The following is a 22,013-nucleotide window of genomic DNA, read 5'->3' on the forward strand; positions in this document are numbered from 1 at the left end:
ACAGAGTAGAAGTCTGATTTCAAGAGCACAGGGTAGGAGGAAATGGGGAGATGCCATTTCTTGGGCATGGAGCTTTCTGCCCCGAGGCTTCCCTTTGCCTCTGTATTTTTCACTTCTGCTTTAGCCATGTCCTCAGGAAGTGTGCTCCGCTGAAGCCCTCATGAGTCCAGTGTTGCCATTAGTTAGTGGGATTCTTTGATGAATGCATTTTCTCATGATTCCCAAGAACAGAATTCCAACTGTCTATCTGAACAAGCCTGGCATGAGTTATATATAGGTGGGGTAATGGGAGTTCAGTGAATACACGATAATACCAAACCTCACCCTACACATCCTTTCCCTTTAGTCTCCTCCCATCTACCCCTGCTTCATGAAAGAACCCAGGTCAGCCTCACCACAAGGTCTTTAGTTGGCAGTCAGGATATTTCAGGGTTTTACAGAGACTTTGCACTGCAAAGTCACTCATTGGATTTCCACTTAGGTCTAGCTCCTGTAGGTTTCTGGTGAATTTCAGATTGGAGAAGAAAATCTTCCAACTGGCATTCGTGATTGGGGTCCATCTGTATCTGAGGGGAGAGAGAGGTTGCAGTGGGATATGATTTGCATGTGTATCATCTGTGCACAGCCCCACATAGTAGATTGAGTTTCTATCTGCCTGAGCCTCAGTCACTGGAATGCCATCCCAGAATTCACTAGCCTTCTTCATATTCCTTTGCTGCAATAACTGAAAAATATAAATCAACAAAGATTCTGACACAAAAAATTCAGGAAATTTGGGATGTTCTCAAAAGACCAATCTTTACAATAATAGGAATAGAAGAAGGACAAGATTCTTACCTCAAAGCCCCTGAAATATCTTTTCAACAAGTTTATAAGAATAGTTTTATAACCTAAAGAAAAATGCTTACAAGCATACAAGATGGCGCTGTGAAACACTAAGTAGAATAGAACAAAAAGAAAATCTTCCTGCCACATAATAATCAAAACACTAAATATACAGAAAAAAATAAAGAATATTAAAACTGAAGGGGAAAAAGGCCAGGTAACACATGAAGGCATATCTATTAGAATTAATCAGACCTCTCAACTGAGACTGTAAAAGCCAAAAGGACCTGGGTAAATGTCTTGCAGTGTCTAAGGGACCAGCTCAGACAACTTGAATTAGCCAAAATTTTAATTTCCACAGATGAAGAAAACAAGATATTTCATGACAAACCAAATTTAAACACCACCTATCCATAAATCCAGCCCTACAGAAGATGGTAGAAAGAAAACTCCAATTTAAGTAGATTGGCTACATCTAAGAAATAAATAATTTCAATTTCACACCAGCAAAACCAAAACAAGGGAAACACACACACACACACACACACACACACACACACACACACACACACACACACACACAGCACCACCAACAGCAAAATAAAACAAATTGAACATCATTTGTCTTTAATCTCTCTCCACATCAGTGGACTCAATTTTTCAATAAAAAGACATAGACTATCAGAATGGATGTCAAAACAGGATCCATCATTGTGCTGCATGCAAGAAACACACATCAAGATATCTTAGAGTTAAAGGCTCAAAAACTATTTTCAACAAATGAAACCAAGAAGGAGGCTATAGTAGTCATTCTATTATCTAATAAAATAGACTTCCAACCAAAATTTTTAGAAAAGATAGAGAAGAACACTTCATATTCATCAATCATCCACCAAGATGACATTTAACATTTATAAAGGAAACATTACTAAAGCCTAAATCACATATTAAACTCCACACATTAACAATGGAAAACTTCAACACCAATGGACAAGTTATCCAAACAAATACTAAACAGAGAAACAGTGGAACTGAGAGATGTTCTGACTCAAATGGGCCTAACAGAGTAAAAAAAAAATCTTCAGAACTCTCCGTGCCTCACTGAACCTTCTCATAAATTGACCATATACTTGGGCACAAAGTTGCAAGTCTCAACAGATATAAGAAACGTGAAATAACCCCCTGTAACTTATTTGTCCAACATGGATTAAAGAAACAACAGAAAGCCTACAAATTTATGAAAATTGAACACTCAATGTCTACTCATGACCACTGGATCAAGGAAGAAATAAATAAAGATTATCTAGAATTCAATGAAAATGAAGGCACAACATATCCAAACTTATGGGAAACAACACAGTGGTAAGAGGAAACCTCATAGTACTGCCTTCAAAAAGAAACTGGTAAGATCTCATTACTAGCAACTTATCAGCACAGCTGAAAGCTCTAGAACAAAAAGAAGTAAATATACCAAAGAGGAGTAGATGGCAGGAAATATTCAAACTCACTGCTGAAATCAATAAAGTAGAAACAAAGAGAACAATGTAAAGAATTAATGAAACTAAGTTTCTTTTTGAGAAATTCAACAAGATATACAAACCTTTTCCAATCAAGTAAAGGGCAGATAGACTATCCCAATTTTATAACAAAATCAGAAATAAAAAGAACAGATGCTGGTTAAATTCAAAGAATCATTTGCTCTTACTTTAAAAACCTGAACTCCACAAATTTGGAAAATCTAAACTAAATGGGCCATTTTCTTGATAGATAACATTTACTAAAGTTAAATAAGGATGAGATAAATAATCCTTATAAATGAATATTTCCTAAAGATATAGGGGCAGTCATTAAAATTCTCTGAACCAAAGCAAAGCAAAGCAAAGCAAAGCAAAGCAAAGCAAAGCAAAGCAAAGCAAAGCAAACCAAACCAAACCAAACCAAACCAAACCAAACCAACCAAACCAAACCAAATCTCAGGGTCAAGTATTTTCGTATTGAATTCTACCAGACTTTCAATGAAGATCTAATATTGGCACTCCTCAAATTATTCCACAAAGTAGAAACAACAGGAACATGGCCAAACTAATTTTTATGAGCCTACAGCCACTTTGATACTTAAATTAAACGAAGATTCTACCAAAAATATATTCAGTTCAATCTCCCTTATAAAAATTGAAGGCAAAATACTCAATAAAATATTTGCAAACCAAATCCAAGAAAATATCAAAATCATCATCTCCCATAATTAAGTAGGCATCATCCAAGCATACAAAGATAGTTCAATATTTGGAAATTCATCAATGTACTCTGCCATATAAACAAACTGAAAAAAATAAACCCACCAGTGGTTATTTCATTTGATGCTGAATATCATCTGAAAAAATCCAACACATTTTCACATTAGGTCTTGGAGAGTCTCTGCTGAGAAATCTGGTGTAATTCTAATGGGTCTACCTTTATATTTACTGACCTTTTCCCCTTACCATTTTCAATATTCTTTCTTTGTTCTGTGCATTTTGTGTTTCAATCATATAATCGGAGGAATTTTTTTTACTTGCCCCATCTGTTTGGTGTTCTGTAGATTTCTTGTATGCTTATGGATATCCCTTTCTTTTTTTATCTTATTGGATATTTTATGTATTTACATTTCAAATGTAATCCTCTTTCTCTCCCCTTCTCCCATGTCCTCTCCTGCCTTAGCATTCCTCTACACTGGGGAAAATAGCCTTCACAGGACCAAGGGCTTCTCCTCATATTGATGCCAGTCAATGCCATCCTCTCCTACATATGCACCTGGAGCCATGGGTCCCTCCATGTGTATTTATTGGTTGGTGTTTAGTTCCTGAAAGAAATGGGAGAGTTGGTTGGTTGATAATGTTGTTCTTCCTATGAAGTTGCAAACCCCTTCACCTCCTTCAGTCCTTTCTCTAGCTCCTCCATTGGAGTTCCCATGCTGAGTCCAACAATTAGCTGCAAAATTCCTCATATGTATCAGAAAGGCTCTAGAAGAGCCTCTCAGGAGACATACATATTAGGCTCCTGTCAGCAATCACTTCTTGGGATCAGCAAGAGTGACTGGGTTTGGTGGCCAAATATGGGATGGATCCCTGGGTGAAGCAGTCTTTGGATGACCTTTTCTTTAGTACTGGCTCCACTCTTAGTCCCTGTGTTTCCTCCCATGAATATTTTGTTCTCCCTTCTAAGAAGGACTAAAGTATCCACATTTTGATCTTCCTTCTTCTTGAAATTCATATGGTCAATAAATTGTTTCTTGGGTATTCTGAGCTTTTGGGCTAGTATTCACTTATCAGCGAGTGCATAGCATGTTTTTTCTATTGTGACTGGGTTACCTCACTCAAGATGATATTTTCTAGTTCTATCCATTAGACTAAAAATTTCATGAAGTCATTGTTTCTAATAGCTGAGTAGTATGCTATTAAATGTAAATGCATCACATTTTCTGTATCCACCCCTTCGTTGAAGGACATCTGGATTCTTTCTAGTTTCTAGATATTATAAATGAGGTTGTTATGAACATAGTGGAGCATGTGTCCTTGTTATATGTTGCTGCATCTCTTGGGTATATGCCCCGGAATGGTATAGCTGGGTCCTCAGTACTATGTCAATTTTCTGAGGAACCACCAGACTAATTTCCAGAGTGGTTGTACTACCTTGCAATCCCACCAACAATACAAAAGTGTTTTTCTTTCTCCACATTCTCACCAACATTTGCTGTTACCTGAGTTTTTTGATCTTAGCCATTCTGAATGGTATGAGGTGAATTATCAAGGTTGTTTTGGTTTGCATTTTTCTGAAAACTAAGGATGTTGAACATTCTTTAGGTGCTTCTTAGCCATTCACTATTTATTGGTTGAGAATTCTTTGTTTAGTTTTATACCCCATTTTTAATAGGGTTATTTGATTCTTTGGAGTCTAACTTCTTGAGTTCTTTGTATATGTTGGATATTAGCTCTCTATTGGATGTAGGATTGGTAAATTTTTTTCCCCAATCTGTTTGTTGCCCTTTTGGTCTATTGATAGGGTCCTTTGCCTTATAGAAGTTTTGCAATTTTATGAGGTCCCATTTATAAATTCTTGATCTTAGAGCATAGGCCATTAGTATTCTGTCCAGGAATATTTCCCTCATAACTACATGTTCAAGGCTTTTCCCTACTTTCTCTTCTATTAGTTTTAGTGTAGCTGGTTTTATGTGAAGGTCTTTCATCCACTTGCACGTGAGCTTTGTAAAGGAGATAAGAAAGGGTGAATTTGCATTCTTCTACATGCAGACTGACAGTTGAACCAGCACCATTTGTGGAAAATGCTATCTTTTATTTATTGGATGGTTTTACCTCCATGGTCAAAGGTCAAGTGACCATAGATGTGTGGGTTCATTTCTGGTTCTTCAATTCTATTCCATTTATCTACTTGCCTATCTCGGTACCAATACCATGAAGTTTTTTTTCATGAATGTTCTGTAATATAGCTTGAGGCCAGGGATGGTTTTTCCCTCAGAAGTTCTTTTATTGTTGAGAATAGTTTTTGCTATCATGGGTTGTTTTCATATTTCAAATGAATTTGCAAATTGCTCTTTCTAACTCCATGAAGAATTGAGTTGGAATTTTGATGGGCATTGCATGGAATCTGTAGATTGCTTTAGGCAAGATGGTCACTTTTACTATGTTAGTCCTGCCAATGCATGAGCATTGGAGATCTTTCCATCTTCTGAGATCTTCGATTTCTTTCTTCAGAGACTTGAAGTTTTTGTCATACAGATCTTTTCACTTGTTTGGTTAGGGTCACATTAAGGTATTTTATATTATTTATGACTATTGTGAGGGGTGCCATTTCTCTATTCTTTCTCAGCCTGTTTATCGTTTGAGCAGTGGAAGGCTACTGATTTGTTTGAGTTAATTTTATATCTAGCCACTTTGTGAAGTTGTTTATCAGCTGTAGGCGTTCACTGGTGAAATTTCATGGGTCACTTAATTATACTATTATATCATCTGCAAATAGTGATATTTTTACTTCTTCCTTTCCAATTTGTATCTCTTTGACTCCTTTAATGGTCTAATTGTTCTGGCAAAGATTTTTAATACTATGTTGAATAGGTAGTAGGAGAGTGGGCAGCTTTGTCTAGTCCCTGATTTTAGTTGGATTGCATTAAGTTTCTCTCATTTAGTTTGATGTTGACTGTTGGTTTGCTGTATATTGCTTTTACTATGTTTAGGTATGGGCCTTGAATTCCTGATCTTACCAAGACTTTTAACATGAAGGACTGTTGAATTTTATCAAATGCTTTCTCACAAACTAATGAGATAATCAGATGGCTTTTTCCTTTGAGTTTAGTGGATTACATTGATGGATTTTCATATATTGAACCAATCCTGCATCTCTGAGATGAAGCCTACTTAATCATAGTGAATGATTATTTTGATGTACTCTTGGATTTGGTTTGAACGAATTTTATTGAGTATTTTTACATTAACATTAATGAGGAAATTGGTCTGAAGTTATTTTTCTTTGTAGGGTCTTTGTGTGGTTTAGGTATAAGCATAATTGTGGTTCAACAAACAAATTGGGTGGTGTTACTTCTGTTTTTATTTTGTGCAACATTTTGAAGAGCATTAGTATTAAGTCTTTTATGAAGATCTGATAGAATTCTGCTCTAAACCCATCTGGTCCTGGCGCTTTTTTTTTTTTTTTTTTTTTTTTTTTTTTTTTTGGTTGAGAGGCTTTTGATGACTGTTTCTATTTCTGTAGCAGCTATGGGCCTATTTAAATGGTTTATCTGACCCTGATTTAACTATGGTACCTAGTATCTGTCTAGAAATTTGTCCATTTCCTCCAGGTTTTTCAGTTTTGTTGAGTATAGGCTTTTGTAGTAGGATCTAAATATTTTTTGAATTTCCTCAGTTTCTGTTATTATGTCTCCCTTTTCATTTCTGATTTTGTTAATATGAATACTGTTTCTGTACTCTCTGGTTATTCTAGCTAAGGGTTTATCTATCTTGTTGATTTTTCTCCAAAGAACCAGTTCATGATTTTGTGGATTATTTGTATAGTTCTTTTTTGTTTACTTGGCTCATTTCAGCTCTGACTTTGACTTTTTCCTGCCATCTACTCCTCTTGGGTGTATTTGTTTCTTTTTGTTCTAAAGATTTCAGAGTGCTGTCAAGCTGCTAGTATATGCTCTGTCTAGTGTATTTTGTATGCACTCATAGTTATGAGTTTTCCTCTTAGCACTGCTTTCATTATGTTTCATGATTTTGGGATATTGTGCCTTCATTTTCATTAAATTCTAAAAAAATCTTTTTTTTTTCTTTATTTCTTCCTTGACCAAATTGTCATTGAATAAAACATTGCTCAGTTTCCATGTCTTTTTGTGATTTCTGTTGATTTTGCTGTTATTGAAGACCAGCCTTAGTCTGTGGCGATCTGATAAAATGCATGAAAGTAATTCATTCTTGTATCTGTTGAGGCCTTTTCTGTGACAGATTATATGGCCAATTTGAAGAAGGTACCATGAGGTGCTGTGAAAAGGGCATATTCTTTTCTATGATTATATATATATGTTAAATCTATTTGGTTCATAACTTCTGTAAGTTTCACTCTGTCTCTCTTTAGTTTCTGTTTCCATGATCTTTCCCTTGATGAGAGTGGAGTTTTCAAGTCTCCCATTATTGTGTGTGGTGCTATATATTTATTAAGTTTTAGTAACGTTTCTTTTATGAATGTGTGTGCCCTTGCATTTGGATCATAGACTGAGAGTTCATCTTAGTAGATTTTTCCTTTGGTTAGTATGAAGTGTTCCTCCTTACCTTTTTTGATAACTTTTGTTTGAAAGTCAATTTCATTAGATATTAATTTGACTATTCCAGAGTGTTTTTTGAGACCATTTCCTCAGATTTTTTTCAGCCTTTTACTCTGAGGTAGTGTCTGTATTTGTCACTGAGATTGAGTTTTCTGTATGCAGCAAAATGCTGGGCTCTCTTTACGTATCCAGTCTGTTAATCTGTGTATTTTTATTGGGGATTTGAGTCACTTGATATTAAAAAATATTAAGAAATAGTAATTGTCATTTCCTGTTTTTTATTTGTTATTGTTTGAGGAATAATTATGTGTGTGTGGCCATATTCTTTTAGGTTTGTTGCAAAAAGATTACTTTCTTGCCTTCCCTAGGGTTTAGGCTTCCTCCTTGTGTTGGAGTTTTTATCTATTATCTTTGTAGGGCTGGATTTTTGGAAAGACATTGTGTAAATTTGTTTTCTTCATGGAATATTTTGGTTTCTCCACCTATGGTAATTGAAAGTATTGCTGAATATAGTAGCCTGGGTTGGCATTTGTGTTCTCTTAGGGTCTGTATGACATTTTTCCAGGATCTTCTTCTAGCTTTCATAGTCTAGGTTGAGAAGCCTGGTGTAATTCTTATAGGTCTGCCTTTATATGTTAAATGACCTTTTCCCTTACTGCTTTTAATATTTTTTGTTTTGTGCATTTTGTGTTTTGACTATTGTGTGTTGGGAAAAATTTCTTTTCTGGTCCAATATATTTGGAGGTATGTAAGTTTCTTGTATGTTCATGGGCATCTCTTTTGTTAGGTTAAGGAAGTTTTCTACTATAATTTTGTTGAAGATATTTACTGGCTCTTTAAGTTGGGAATCTTTGTTCTCTTTTATACCTATTATCTTTAGGTTTGTTCTTATTGTGTCCTGGTTGTTTTGAGTTATAAACTTTTTTTAAAACATATTCTTTGACTAGTCTGTCAATGTCAATGTCTTCTATGGTATCTTCTGCATCTGAGATTCTCTCTTCAATCTCTTGTGTTAGTTGGTGATGTTTTCACTCTTGATCTCTTTCCTAGTTTTTTTTTTTTTTAATCTCCAGGTTGTCTCTTTTTGTGATTCTTTATTGTTTCTATTTTCATTTTTAGATTCTGGATAGTTTTGTTCAATTCCTTCACCTTTTTGGTTGTGTTTTCCTTTAACTCTTTAAGGAACCTTTGTGTTTCCTCTTTAATGGCTCCTATGTATTTATTTGTGTTCTCACATATTTCTTTAAGGGAGTGATTTATGTCCTTCTTAAAGTTCTTTATCATCATTATGAGATGTGATTTTAAATTCAAATCTTGCTTTTCCGGTGTGTTGGGGTATCCAGTACTTATTTTGGTGGGAGATCAGGGTTCTGATGATGCTAAGTTGTCTTGGTTTCTGTTGCTTTTGTTTTTGCAATTGACTTTCACCATCTTGTTATCTCTGATGTTAGTTGGTCTTTCTATCTCTGACTGAAGCTTGTTTCTCCTGTGGGCCTGTGAGCCTGTAATCTTAGGAAGTGAAAGCACTTCTCAGAAACCAGCTCTCTCTGGCAGGTTTTGGGTTTGGAGGGCTGTGGGACAGCCTTAGCTCTGGGCACAGATAGAGTCTGGAAGGGTCTTGTCCAAGGCCACCCTATGGCTTCTGTGTCACAAGTGCTCTTGCGGGTCTCTCTTTTGACACTTAGTAGAGCAAAAGTGGGCTCTCACCTGTGGGCTTAGGAGTCAGAGCACTCCTGGGGGACCAGCTCTCTGCAGGCATGTTTTGGGTCATGGAGGTCGTAGAACAACCCCAGCTCTGGGCACAGATGGAGACCTGAAGAAGGCATCTCATTTTTTAGATTACTAAAGTTTTCTTCTATAATTTTGTTGAAGATGTTTGCTGGTTCTTTGAATTTGGAGTCTTTGCCCTCTTCTATACCTATTCTTCTTCTTCTTCTTTTTTTGATTCTTCAGCTGACAGCAAGAGGATTTATTGTTCACGAGTTACACTTGGCCACAAAAGAGAACAGAACTAGTTCAGAATGCCAAAGGTCCAGGGCGAAGGGCCAGCGGGACTGTTTTGGTTGTAAGAAAGGCAGTCATCTTCCCCGGGTGATCTCGGCGAGGCGGTGCTCCAGGTCTACGGAGACTTCCTTACTGATAGTGTACAGTCCACAACTTGTTCTGGTGTCCAGGCCCACAGCATCCCTTCTGCTCCTGCAGGCTTCGTGGGTGCACACGCTGCTTTACTTGGACCTCTGCCTCATCTTCTCTTGCGCTTCAGCCTGCGCATTCCCTTCTTCCGCCACTTCGCTTTCATGGCGCAGGAGTTTCAAGGAAGATGGCGCTAAGACTGAGAGACACCTATTATTCTTATGTTCAGCCTTTTCATTGCATCCTGGACTTCCTGGATGTTTTGGGTTAAGAGCTGTTTGCTTTATTATTTTCATTGATTGCTGTGTCAATACTTTCTATGGTATCTTCTATGCCTAAAATTCTCTCTTCTCTCTCTTGTATTTTGTTGGTGATCTTTGCATTTGTGACACCTGCTCTCTTTCCTAGGTTTTCCATCTCAAGGGTCATCTCCCTTTGTGTTTTATTTAATGTTTCTATTTTTATTTTTTAGATCTTGGATGGTTTAGTTCAATTCCTTCACCTGTTTGCTTGTATTTTCCTGTATTTCTTCAGGAGATTTATGTGTTTCTTCTTTAAGGGCATCTACTTGTTTACCTTTGTTCACCTGTACTACTTTAATGAAGTTATGTATGGCCTTCTTAAAGTTGTCTATCATATTTACAAGATGGGATTTTTAGATCTCCATCTTGATTTTCATATGTGTTGTGGTATCCAGGGATCTTGGGCAGATGTCATAAGACCCTATGAGAAAAAAAATGCCATCCCAGGCTACTATACCCAGCAAAACTCTCAGTTATCATAGTGGAAAAAACCAAGATATTCCATGACAAAACCAAATTTAAACAATATCTTTCACAAATCCAGTTTTACAGAGGATAATAGAAGGAAAATTTCAACACAAAGAAGGAAACTACACCTAAGAAAAAGCAAGAAACTCATCTTCTCAGAACAAACCCAAGAGAAAAGAACCACAGAATTATAAGTCCACCTTTAATAACAAAATTAACTTAATATCTCTCAAAATGAATGGACTCAATTTCCCAATAAGAAAACATAGACTAAAATGCTGGAAACATAAACAGGACCCAGTATTTTGTTGCTTACAGAAAACACACCCCTGTGACATAGACAGATAGTACCTCAAAGTAAAGGCTGAAAAAAATTCCAAGTAATTGGTCCCAAGAAACAAGGTGGATTAGTAATTCTCGTATCCAATTAAATAAACTTTCAAGCAAAAGTTACCAAAATAATGGAGAAAGACACTACATACTCACAAAAGAAAAATCTACCAAGAGGAAATATGAATTCTGAACATCTATGCCCCAAGTGTAATGGCACCCACATCTGTAAAAGAAACGTTTCTGAAGCTCAAAGCATACATTTAACCTCACAGAATAATATTAGGAGACTTTAACAGCACACTTTTACCAATGGACAGATCATGGAAACAGAAACTAAACAGGACACAGTGAAACTGATAGAAGTTATAGGCCAAATAGATTTAACAGATATCTATAGAACATTTTATACTAAACAAGTCTTGGAGAGCAATATACAGCAAGCCAATAGCCAATGTCAAGTTATATGGAAAGAACCTAACAGAATTCCACCAAAATTAGGTACAAGACAAGATTGTCCACTCTCTCTATAGTTATTTAGTATAAAACTTGAACTTTTACCTAGAGTGATAATACAATTAAAGGAGACCAAATAAATACAAATGGAAAAGGAAGAAATAAAATATCAATATTTGTGGATGATATGGTAGTATACATAAGTGGCTGCAAAAGTTTTACTAGAGAGCTCCTACAGCTGATAAATACCTTAAGCAAGTGGCTGGATACAAAATTAACTAAAACTATAAGTAGTCCTCCTATATAAAATAATAAATGGACAAAGAAATAATTATGGAACAAAACACTTCACCATAACCACAAATAACATAAAATATCTTTGAGTAATTTTAACAAAGCAAATAAAAGGTCTGTATAACAAGGACTTTACATTTTTGAAGAAAAAAATTGAAGAAGACATCAGAAGATGCAAATATCTCCTGTGTTCCTAGATTTGTAGGATTGTAAAAATGGCCATACTACTAAAAGCATTCTATAGATTCAGTGCAATTCCCATCAAAATACTAATGTGATTCTTTATAGACCTTCAAAGAACAATACTCAAATTCATATGGAAAAACAAAAAAAACCCAGGATAGCTTAAACAACCCTGTACAAATTAAAAAAGAACACTTTTTTTTTTTTAAAATATCACCATCCCGATTTTAAGCTGTACTACAGAGCAATAGTAATAAATACTACATGGTATTGGCATGAAAATAGAAAGGCTAATAATTTGAATCAGTGAACCAGAAATATGTCCAGACACTTATTCATGCTTGATTTTTGACAAAGACACCAAAACTACACAACAGAAGAAAAAAAGCATTTTCAACAAATGTTGCTGGTGTAACTGGATGTTTCCATGTAGAAGAATGCAAATAAAATCATATCTCTCACCCTGCAATATGTCAAGTCCAAGTGGACCAAAGTCCTCAACATAAAATCAGATACACTAAATCTTATAGAAGAGAAAGTGGGGAGGAACCTTGAACATATTGATACAGAAGACAACTTCCTGAACAGGACACCAACAGCTCAGGAACTAAGATCAATAATTAATAAATAGGACCTCATGAAACTGAAAAAAACTCTTATAAGGCAATAAATATCATGTAAAGGGCAAACAGTGTCCAATAGAATGGGAAAGATTTTTACCAATTCCACATCTGACAGAGGGCTGATATCCTCAGAAACTGTGAGGGACAAAGCCATGAGGGAGCCCACCTCAACACTACTAATGATATTCTGCTGTACTTGCAGACAGTCACCTAGCATTACTGTCATCAGAGAGGCTTCATCCAGCAGATGATGGAAACAGATGCAGAGACCCACAGCCAAACATTAGGTGCATCTTGGGAAATCTGTGGAAGAAGGGTATGAGGAATTGAAGGAACAGGAGAGGTCAAGCATACTATAAAAAATGTACAGAATCAACTAACCTGGACCAATAGGGGCTCACAGAGACTCAACCACCAGCTAGACAGCATGCATGGGATGGATGTAGGCTCCTAACACATGTAACAGATATGCAACTTGATCTTCATGTGGGATCCCTAATCTCAGGAGCTGGAGCTGTCTCTGATTGTGCTGCCTAGCTTTGAATCCCTTTCCCATACTGGGCTTTGTTGTCTAGCTTCAATAGGAGAAGATGCTGCTGTAATCTGAATTTCCAAGGTGGGTTGATGACCATGGGAGGCCTCCCCTTCTCTAAACATAAAAGGCAATGGGTGGAGATCTAAACAGATCTAAACAGAAAATCCTTGATAGAGAAATCTCTAACGGCTATGAAGGACTTAAAGAAATATTCACCATCGTAGTAATCAGAGAAATGCAAATCAAAACAAGTCTTGAGATTTCATCTTATACCTGTCAGAATGGTTAAGATCAAAAATTGAAGCAATAGCTTTTGCTGGTGATAATGTGGAGCAAGGGGGAACACTCCTCCATTGTTGGTGGGGGTGCAAGCTTACACAAACATTATGAAAACCAATTTGGTGTTTTCTTCAGAAAATTTGAATCAGTTCACCTCTAGACACAGCTTTACCATTCCTGGACATATATTTGAAAGAAGCACCACCATATCACAAGGACACTTGTTCAACTGTGTTTATAGCAGTTTTATTTGTAATAACCAGAAATTGGACACAATCTAGTAGTCCCTCAATTGAGGAATGAATTAAGAAAATGTAGTATATTTACACTATGGACTTAGCTATTAAAACAATATTATCATGAAATTTGCAGGCAAATGGATGTAATTAGAAAAAGATCAACCTGAGTGAAGTGACCCAGAAAGACAAATATGTTAGTTACTCAATTATAAGTGGCTATTAGTCATAAAGTACAAGATAACTGTGTTACAATCCACAGTCCCCAAAGACTTAAATAACAAGAAAGGTGCAAAGAGAGATTCTTGAATCTCACTGAGAAGGTGAAATATATTAGACTTTAACATGGTAGATAGAGGGATGGGGGTGGGTGGTGGAGGTTGTAGGGATAGAAACAGGAGAGATGAGGTGGGGAAGGACCTAAGGAGACAGTATTGGGAGAGACAACTAGATCTGAGGGGACATCTCTGGGTTGAGATAGAAACTTGGGACAATGGAAGCTCTCAAGAATCTAGGAAGGTGATCCTAGATAAGACTCCTAGCAAAGGGGTATATGGCACCTGAACCAGCTGTCTCCTGTAACCAGGCAAGACTTCCAATGGAGAGACACATTTGAGACATAAACAAGGGCAAATAACCTTAGACCCACAATTCTTTCCATGTACAAAAAAGGCAGGGGCAAAAATGGAGCAGATTTCAAGGGAAGGCTAACATATGGCTGGCCCAACATGAGCCCTACACCATGAGAGGGAGTTCATCCCTGACACTGTTAATGACATTCTCCTATAGTTAAAGTCAGGAGCCTAGCATAGTTTTTCTCTGAGAGGCTTCACTCGGCATCTGATGAAAATTAGTGTAGAGACATACAGCCAAACATTACATGGAACTTGGGGAATTCTGTGGAAATGGGGAGGAAGAATTGACAGAGCCAGAAGTGCCAAGAACACCAGAAGAAACCAAAACAACAGTAGCAACAACAACAAACCCTAAAGAATCAATTAACCTGGGCTCATAGAGACTGAACTGCCAATGAAAAGAGTGCATGTGACAGATCTAGGTCCTCTGCACATATGTAACATTTGTGAAGCTGAGTCTTTATGAGAGACCTCTAAAGTGAGAGCAGTGTTGCTTTTAACACATTGTCTGCCTTCGGATTCCTTTCTCCTAACTGTGCTCCTTGTCTAGAGTCAGTTGAAGAAGATGGATCTAGTCTGTACTGGCTGGCTTTGTGTGTCAAGTTGACACAGGCTGTAGTTATCACAGGGAAAGAAACCTCCATTGAGGAAATGCTTCTATAAAATCCAGTTGTAAGGCATTTTCTCAATTAATGATCAAGGGAGTAGGGCTCAGCCCACTGTGGGTAGTGCCATCCTTGGGATGGTAGTCCTGGGTTCTATAAGAAAGCTAGCTGAGCAAGTCAGGGGAAGCAAGCCAGGAAGTAACATAAGTAACATCCCTTTATGTTCTCCCTAATAGTTTCTGCTTCCTAACCTGCATGAGTTCCAGTCCTGACTTCTATTGGATGAACAGCAATGTGAAAGTGTAAGCTGAATAAATCTTTTCATTCTAAACTTGCTTCTTGTTCATGATGTTTGTTCAGGAAGAGAAACCCTGACTAAGGCATAGTCCTACTGTAGTTTGGTATGCCAAAGTTGGTTGACAATCATGGGCAGCCTCTATTTCTGTGACGAGAGGTGGAGGAGGGGTGACTGGTGTAGAGAAAAGGTAAACAGGAATGAGTGGGAGGAAAGAATTGAGGAAAATCTGGGATCCAGATATAAAACACATAAAGAATTTAATTAATGGCAATACAAATAAAATATTTTAAATTCTCGAGCAATTTCAAGGACATTGTTTCTGCTTCTTGCTTGTAGTTTAAGATACAAGCTGTAAGCTGCTCGTACAATCACCATGCTTTCCCTCTGCCATGGTTTACTCTAACCCCTTTGAAACCATTAGCTCAAATCAATCCTTCTATAAAGTGTCTTGACCATGGTGTTTTATCACAGCAATAGAACATTATATAATACAAGAAGCAATCTCCCTACTAATGAGTTACATCCTTAGCCTATAATATCTTGAGACTGCATCATACTTTGTAGCCCAGGCTGGACTGAGACTTCTGGCCTTTCCTCTGCTTTCTGAGGTTCAGATGACAGGTGTACACAGCCAAGCCCAACTTCTCCAATTTTTGTACTCTTTGAAAAACAGAGTACTGGTTCATACTAACTTTTTTCCTATTGATAATTGATATATACTCACTTTTCTATGAGCATTTATTAGTTCATCCTAATCATATAAAAGTCATTGCATGTGTGTAACATGGTTTGATCACATATGCTTTTTGACCTACTTCCACCTTCTCCTCACCTCATCCTGTTCTCTCACAGTCACTCCACTACTTTCAAGTCATTTGGTTTTCATAAGAGCTTTTTAGAGATGGGTTTTCTCTATCAGGGCTTAGGGCCTGCATGTAGGCTGCTGATCACCCAGAAGATCCTCAGAAGTGCTGTTTCACCTGAGCCCATGGTTGAGCCCTCCAACCCCACTGACTATCCAGGGTGCGATTACTGGGAACTCTTGGGGCACAGGCAGCACTGTGCTGTCTGGGAACGGGTCTGTTTTGGCCCAGAGACAGAGCCAGGTCACCATCATCAGAACCCACTGCCTGCATACAGAGAGCTAAACACCCAGGAGCAATCTCCCTCCTGAGCCCAAGGGCCCTCAGACCCACTAGAGAGACAATCTCTAGTCAGAGACAACAAGGTTGCCTAACATCACAGATAACAAGATGGCAAGAAGCAAGCCCAAGAATCTAAGAAATGGAAAATAAGACAACCTGGAAACATCTGAAACCATTTCTTTCACCACAGCAAGTAGTGGATATCACAACACACCAGAGAAACAATGGATAAATTTAAAATCATACTTTATGATGATGATGGAGGTCCTTGAGAAGCTCACGAATAACTCCCTTAAAGTAGTACAGGAGAACACATGAAAAAAATTGAAGCCCTTGAAAAGGAAACACAAAAATCACTTAAACAGCTACAGGAAAACAGATCCAAACAGGTGAAGGAATTAAAAATGGAAATAGAAACAATAAAGAAATCACAAAAGGAGACAACCCTGGAGATAGAAAACCTTGGAAAGAAATCAGGAGTCATAGATGCAAGCATCACCAACAGAATACAAGAGATGGAAGAGAGGATATCAGGGGCAGAAGATACCATTGAAAACATTGAAACAATAGTTGGAAAAAAAATACAAAAATCAAAAAGCTCCTAACCCAAAACATGCAGGATATCCAGAACACAATGGGAAGACTAAACCTAAGGATAATAGGTGTAGAAGAGAGCAAAGACTTCCAACTAAAAGGCCCACTAAATATCTTCAACAAAATTATAGAAGAAAACATCCCTAATCTTATTAACAAGATGACCATGAACATACAAGAGGCCTACAGAACTCCAAATAGATTGGATCAAAAAGGGAATTCCTCATAATACTCAAGACAGCGAATGTTCAAAACAAAGAAAGAATAGTAAAAGCAGCTAGGGAAAAGGACAGGTAACATATAAAGGCAGGCAGATCAGAATTACAGCAGACTTCTGAACAGAGACTGTGAAAGCTAGAAGATCCTGGACTGAAGTCATAAAGACCCTAAGAGAACACAAATGCCAGCCCAGGTTATTATATTCACCAAAACTCTCAAATACCATAGATAAAGAAACCAAGATATTCCAGGACAAAACCAAATTTACACAATATCTGTCCACAAACCCAGCCCTACAAAGAAAAACAGATGAAAAACTCCAACACAAGGAGGGAAACTACACCCTAGGAAAAGCAAGAAAATAATTTTTTTGCTAGAAAACCAAAAGAAGAAAAGAACACAGACATAATACTACCTCTAACAACAAAAATAACAGGAAACAACAACCACTATTTCTTAATAAATCTTAACATCAATAGACTCAATTCCCCAATAAAAAGGCATGGACTGTCAGACTGGATATGTAAACATGATCCAACTTTTTGCTGCATATAGGAAACTCATTTCAGTAACAAAGATAGACACTACCTAAGAGTAAAAGAGGGAAAAACTTTCCAAGCAAATGATCTCAAGGAATAAGCTGGAGTAGCCATTCTAATATTGAATAAAATAAATTTTCCTCCAAAAGTTATTAAAAGAGATAAGGAAGGACTATATTTAGTCATCACAGGAAAAATCTATCACGATGAACTCTCAGTCCTGAACATCTATGCTTCAAATACAAGGGCACCCACATTCATTAAAAAAAGCCTTACTGAAGCTCAAACTATGTATTGCACCACACACAATAATAGTGGGAGACTTCAAAACCTCATTGTCTTCAGTGAACAGATCATGAAAGCAGAAATTGAACAGAAACACAGTGAAACTAGCAGAGGTTATGAATCAAATGGATTTAATAGACATTTATAAAACATTTCATCCCAAAACAAAAGAATACACCTTCTTATCAGCACCTTATGGGATCTTCTCCAAAATTGACCATATAGTCACTCACAGAACAGAACTCAACATATACAAGAAGATTGAAACACCATGTAACAAATTAGATCACAATGGATAAAGGGAGGTCTTTAATAACAAATACAACAAAATTTCTACATACACACGGAAGCTGAAGAGGCTATTCTCAACAAAATTGGAAAATCTAGAGGAAATGGAAAACTTTCTAGACAGATACCATGTGTCAAAGTTAAATCAGGATCAGATAAACCATTTAAACAGTCCCATAACACCTAAAGAAATAAAAGCAGTCATCAAAAGCCTCCTAGCCAAAAAAAGTTCAGGACCAGTGCAGAATTATCTCAGACACTAATAGAAGACCTAATACCAATACTCTCCAAACTATTCCACAAAATAGAAACAGAGGGAACACTACCCAACTCATTCTTTGAAGCCACAATTACAATTATACCTAAACCACGTAAAGTCCCTACAAAGTAAGAGAACTTTAGACCAATTTCCCTCATGAATATTGATGCAAAAAAAAACCTCAATAAAATTCTTGCAAACTGAATCTAAGAACACATCAAAAGGATCATTTGCCATGATCATGCAGGCTTCATCCCAGGGATGCAGGGATGATTCAATATACTGAAACCATCAACATAACCCACTGTATAAACTCAAAGAAAAAATCCACATGATTTTCTCATTAGATTCTGAGAAAGCATTTGACAAAATTCACCACCCCTTTATGTTAAAAGTCATGGAAAGAACAGAAATTCAAGGCCTATACCTACACATAGTAAAAGCAATATATAGCAAACCAGTAGCCAACTTCAACCTAAATGGAGAGAAACTGGAAGCAATACCACTAGAATGAGGGAGAAGAGAAGGCTGCTCACTTTCTTACTACCTCTTCAGTATAGTACTGGAAGTCCTGGCTGGAGCAATTAGACAACAAAAGGAAGAAAAGGATACAAATTGGAAAGGAAGAAGTAAAAAAAAAAATCACTATTTGCACATGATATGATAGTATACTTAAGTGATCACAAAAATTCCACCAGAGAACTCTTACAGTTGATAAACAACTTCAGCAAAGTGGTTGTATATAAAACTAACTCAAACAAACAAGTAGCCTTCCTCTACCATCCTTTCTAGCATGAAAAGATAATCATGTTAAAAAAGAAATTAGAGAATTGACACCCTTCACAATAGTCACAAACAATATGAAATACCTTAGTTTGACCCTAACTTAGCAAGTGAAAGATCTGTAAGAGAAGAACTTCAAATCTCTGATGAAGGAAATTTATAAAGATCTCAGAAGATGGAAAGATCTCCCATGCTCATGTATTGGAAGGATCAACATTGTAAAAATGCCATCTTGCTGAAAGAAATCTACAGATTCAATGCAATCCCCATCAAAATTCTAACTCAATTCTTCATAGAGTTAGAAAGAGCAATTTGAAAATTCATTTGGAATAACAAAAACCTAGGAAAGTGAAAACTATTCTCAACAATAAAAGAACATCTGGGAGAATCACCATCCTTAGCTTTAAGGTATATTACAGATCAATCATGATAAAAACTGCTTGGTATTGGTACAGATATAGGCAGGTAGAGCAATGGAAAAGAATTGAAGACTGAGAAATGAACCCACACACCTATGATCACTTGATCTTTAACAAAGGAGCTAAAATCATTCAATGAAAAAAAAAAACAACCTTTTTAACAAATGGCGTTGGTTCAACTGGCAATTAACATGTAAAAGAATAAAAATAATTCCACGATTATCTCACTGTACAAAGCTCCTGTGCAAATGGATTTAAAAACTCCACATAAAACTAGTACACTGAAACTAATAGAAGAGAAAGTGGGGGAACAGCTGAGAACACAGGTACAGGGGAAAATATCCTGATGAAAATACTGATGGCTTATGCTCTAAGATCAAGAATCGATAAATGGGACCACATGAAATCGCAGAGTTTCTGTAAGGCTAAGGACACTGTCAAGAAGACAAAATGTCAGCCAACAGATTGGGAAAGGATCTTTACTAATCCTACATCTGATAGAGGGCTAGTATCCAACATAGAAAAAGAACTCAAGAAGTTAGACCCCAGAGAATCAAAAATACTATTAAAATGGGGTACAGAGCTAATCAAAGAATTTTCAACTGAAAAATCGTGAATGGCTGAGAAGCACCTAAAGAAATGCTCAACAACTCTTGTCATCAGGGAAATGCAAATCAAAACAACCCTGAGATTCCACCTCACACCAGTCAGAATGGCTAAGATCAAAAACTTCGGTTACAGAAGATGCTGGCAAGGATGTGGAGAAAAAGGAACACTCCTTTATCATTGGTGGGATTTCAAGCTGGTACAACTACTCTGGAAATCAGCCTGGTAGTTCCTCAGAACACTGGACAGAGTACTGCCTGAAGTTTCAACTATTCCACTCCTGGTAACATACCCGAAAGATGCTCCAACATATAACAAGAACACATGCTCCACCATGTTCATAGCAGCTTTATTTATAATAGCCAGAAGCTGGAAAGTACCCAGATGTCCTTCAACAGAAGAATGGATACAGAAATTGTGGTACATTACACAATAGAGTATTACTCAGCTATTGGAAACAATGACTTTATGAAATTCTTAGGCAAATGGATGGAACCAGAAACTTACCTGAGCGAGGTAACCCAGTCACAAAAGAACACAGATGCTATGTACTCACTGATAAGCAGATACTAGCCCCCAAAAGCTCTGAATACCCCAGAAACAAGTCACAGACCTTATGAAGCTCAAAAAGAAGGAAGGCCAGAATGTGGATGCTTTAGTCCTTCTTAGAAGGCAAATATACTCATGGGATGAAATACAAGGTCAATTATAGGAGCAGGGATTGAAGAAAAGATCATTCGGAGACTGCCTCACCTGGGGATCCACCCTATATGCAGCCACCAAGCCCAAGCACTATTGTTGATGCCAATGAAGAGCTAGAGAAAGCACTGAAGAAGCTGAAAGGGTTTGCAACCTCATTAGAAGAACAACATTATCAACTAATTAACCCTCCAGAACTCCCAGGGACTAAAACACCAAACATTGAGCACACATGGAGAGACCCATGGCTCCAGCTGCATATGTAGCAGAGGATATCATTGTCTGCCATTAATGGGAGAAGTGGCCTTTGGTCCAGTGAAGGCATGTTTTCCCATTGTAGGGAAATGCCAAGGCACTGAGGTGGAGATGGTGATTGGGAACTCCATGGAAGCAATTGGAAGAAGAGGTGGGATCAGAGCTGGGCGAAAGGGGATAACATTAGAAATGTAAACACAGAGAACATCCAATAAAACCCCTTTTCCCTTTTTACCCTCCTGAATGATGGAATTTCAGGCTTATGCCTGCAAGTCCAGCTCATATTAGTAGGAGAAAAGATTTCAACACATAAAAACAGAAGACTTAAATAAAAATCTTTCCACTTAATTGAACACTCCCTTCCCTGATATCTGGTATGTGCTTGATCATGGAAAGAGTCATTAGAGTATGTATTTAGAGTAGTTGGCTGTTCTCTCACAGTTTCTCTGGTCCTTGGATAGAAATTTTATTTCTCCTCTAGTGATTAATTTGTAGAGACTTGTATAAAATAAGTAGTTGAATGAATATTTATGGGGTGAATCATGTAGAGGGAAGGAGACACATACTGATACTAAGTAATCTATACTGCACAGTTGTTGGAAATGGTGGAAGAAGTTTACTTTGATGCTCAAATTGGTAGGAATTTAGGGAGCCTTTCAGGTGATGCCAGGTTCTCTTCATTGATACAGGCATTTATTATTTCGACAGTGAAACCATAGAGACTCTTATAAATATGCATTCTTTGGTGATGAGGAAAAATTTCAGGGCTAAATTATTTTCATTGGGATAGGGGATGGTGCTCACAAGAATGAGCTGTTTCTCAGAGAGAAAGCCTGTTAAGCGGGGAGGACCTGTAACTGTGGCCATTGGAATGCTATAAAGTGTGAATGCGACTTGAATCAGAAA

The 22,013-nt window shown here is 37.2% G+C and overlaps 1 protein-coding gene across 1 annotated transcript in view; it reads right to left on the minus strand.

Moving 5' to 3' along the window:
* Positions 1-22,013, minus strand: part of LOC308425157 (NACHT, LRR and PYD domains-containing protein 1a-like) — a gene marked incomplete at its 5' end in the record, with an annotated part of 64,351 nt that overhangs the window by 26,483 nt on the left and 15,855 nt on the right. Inside the window, one exon of the mRNA XM_080922398.1 lies at positions 396-566. Within this exon, the coding sequence (XP_080778524.1) occupies positions 396-566 (171 nt within the window). The remainder of the gene's footprint in view (positions 1-395; positions 567-22,013) is intronic.

Source organism: Micromys minutus, assembly GCF_963924665.1.
Source record: "Micromys minutus genome assembly, chromosome: 10".
Lineage (NCBI taxonomy): Eukaryota > Metazoa > Chordata > Mammalia > Rodentia > Muridae > Micromys > Micromys minutus.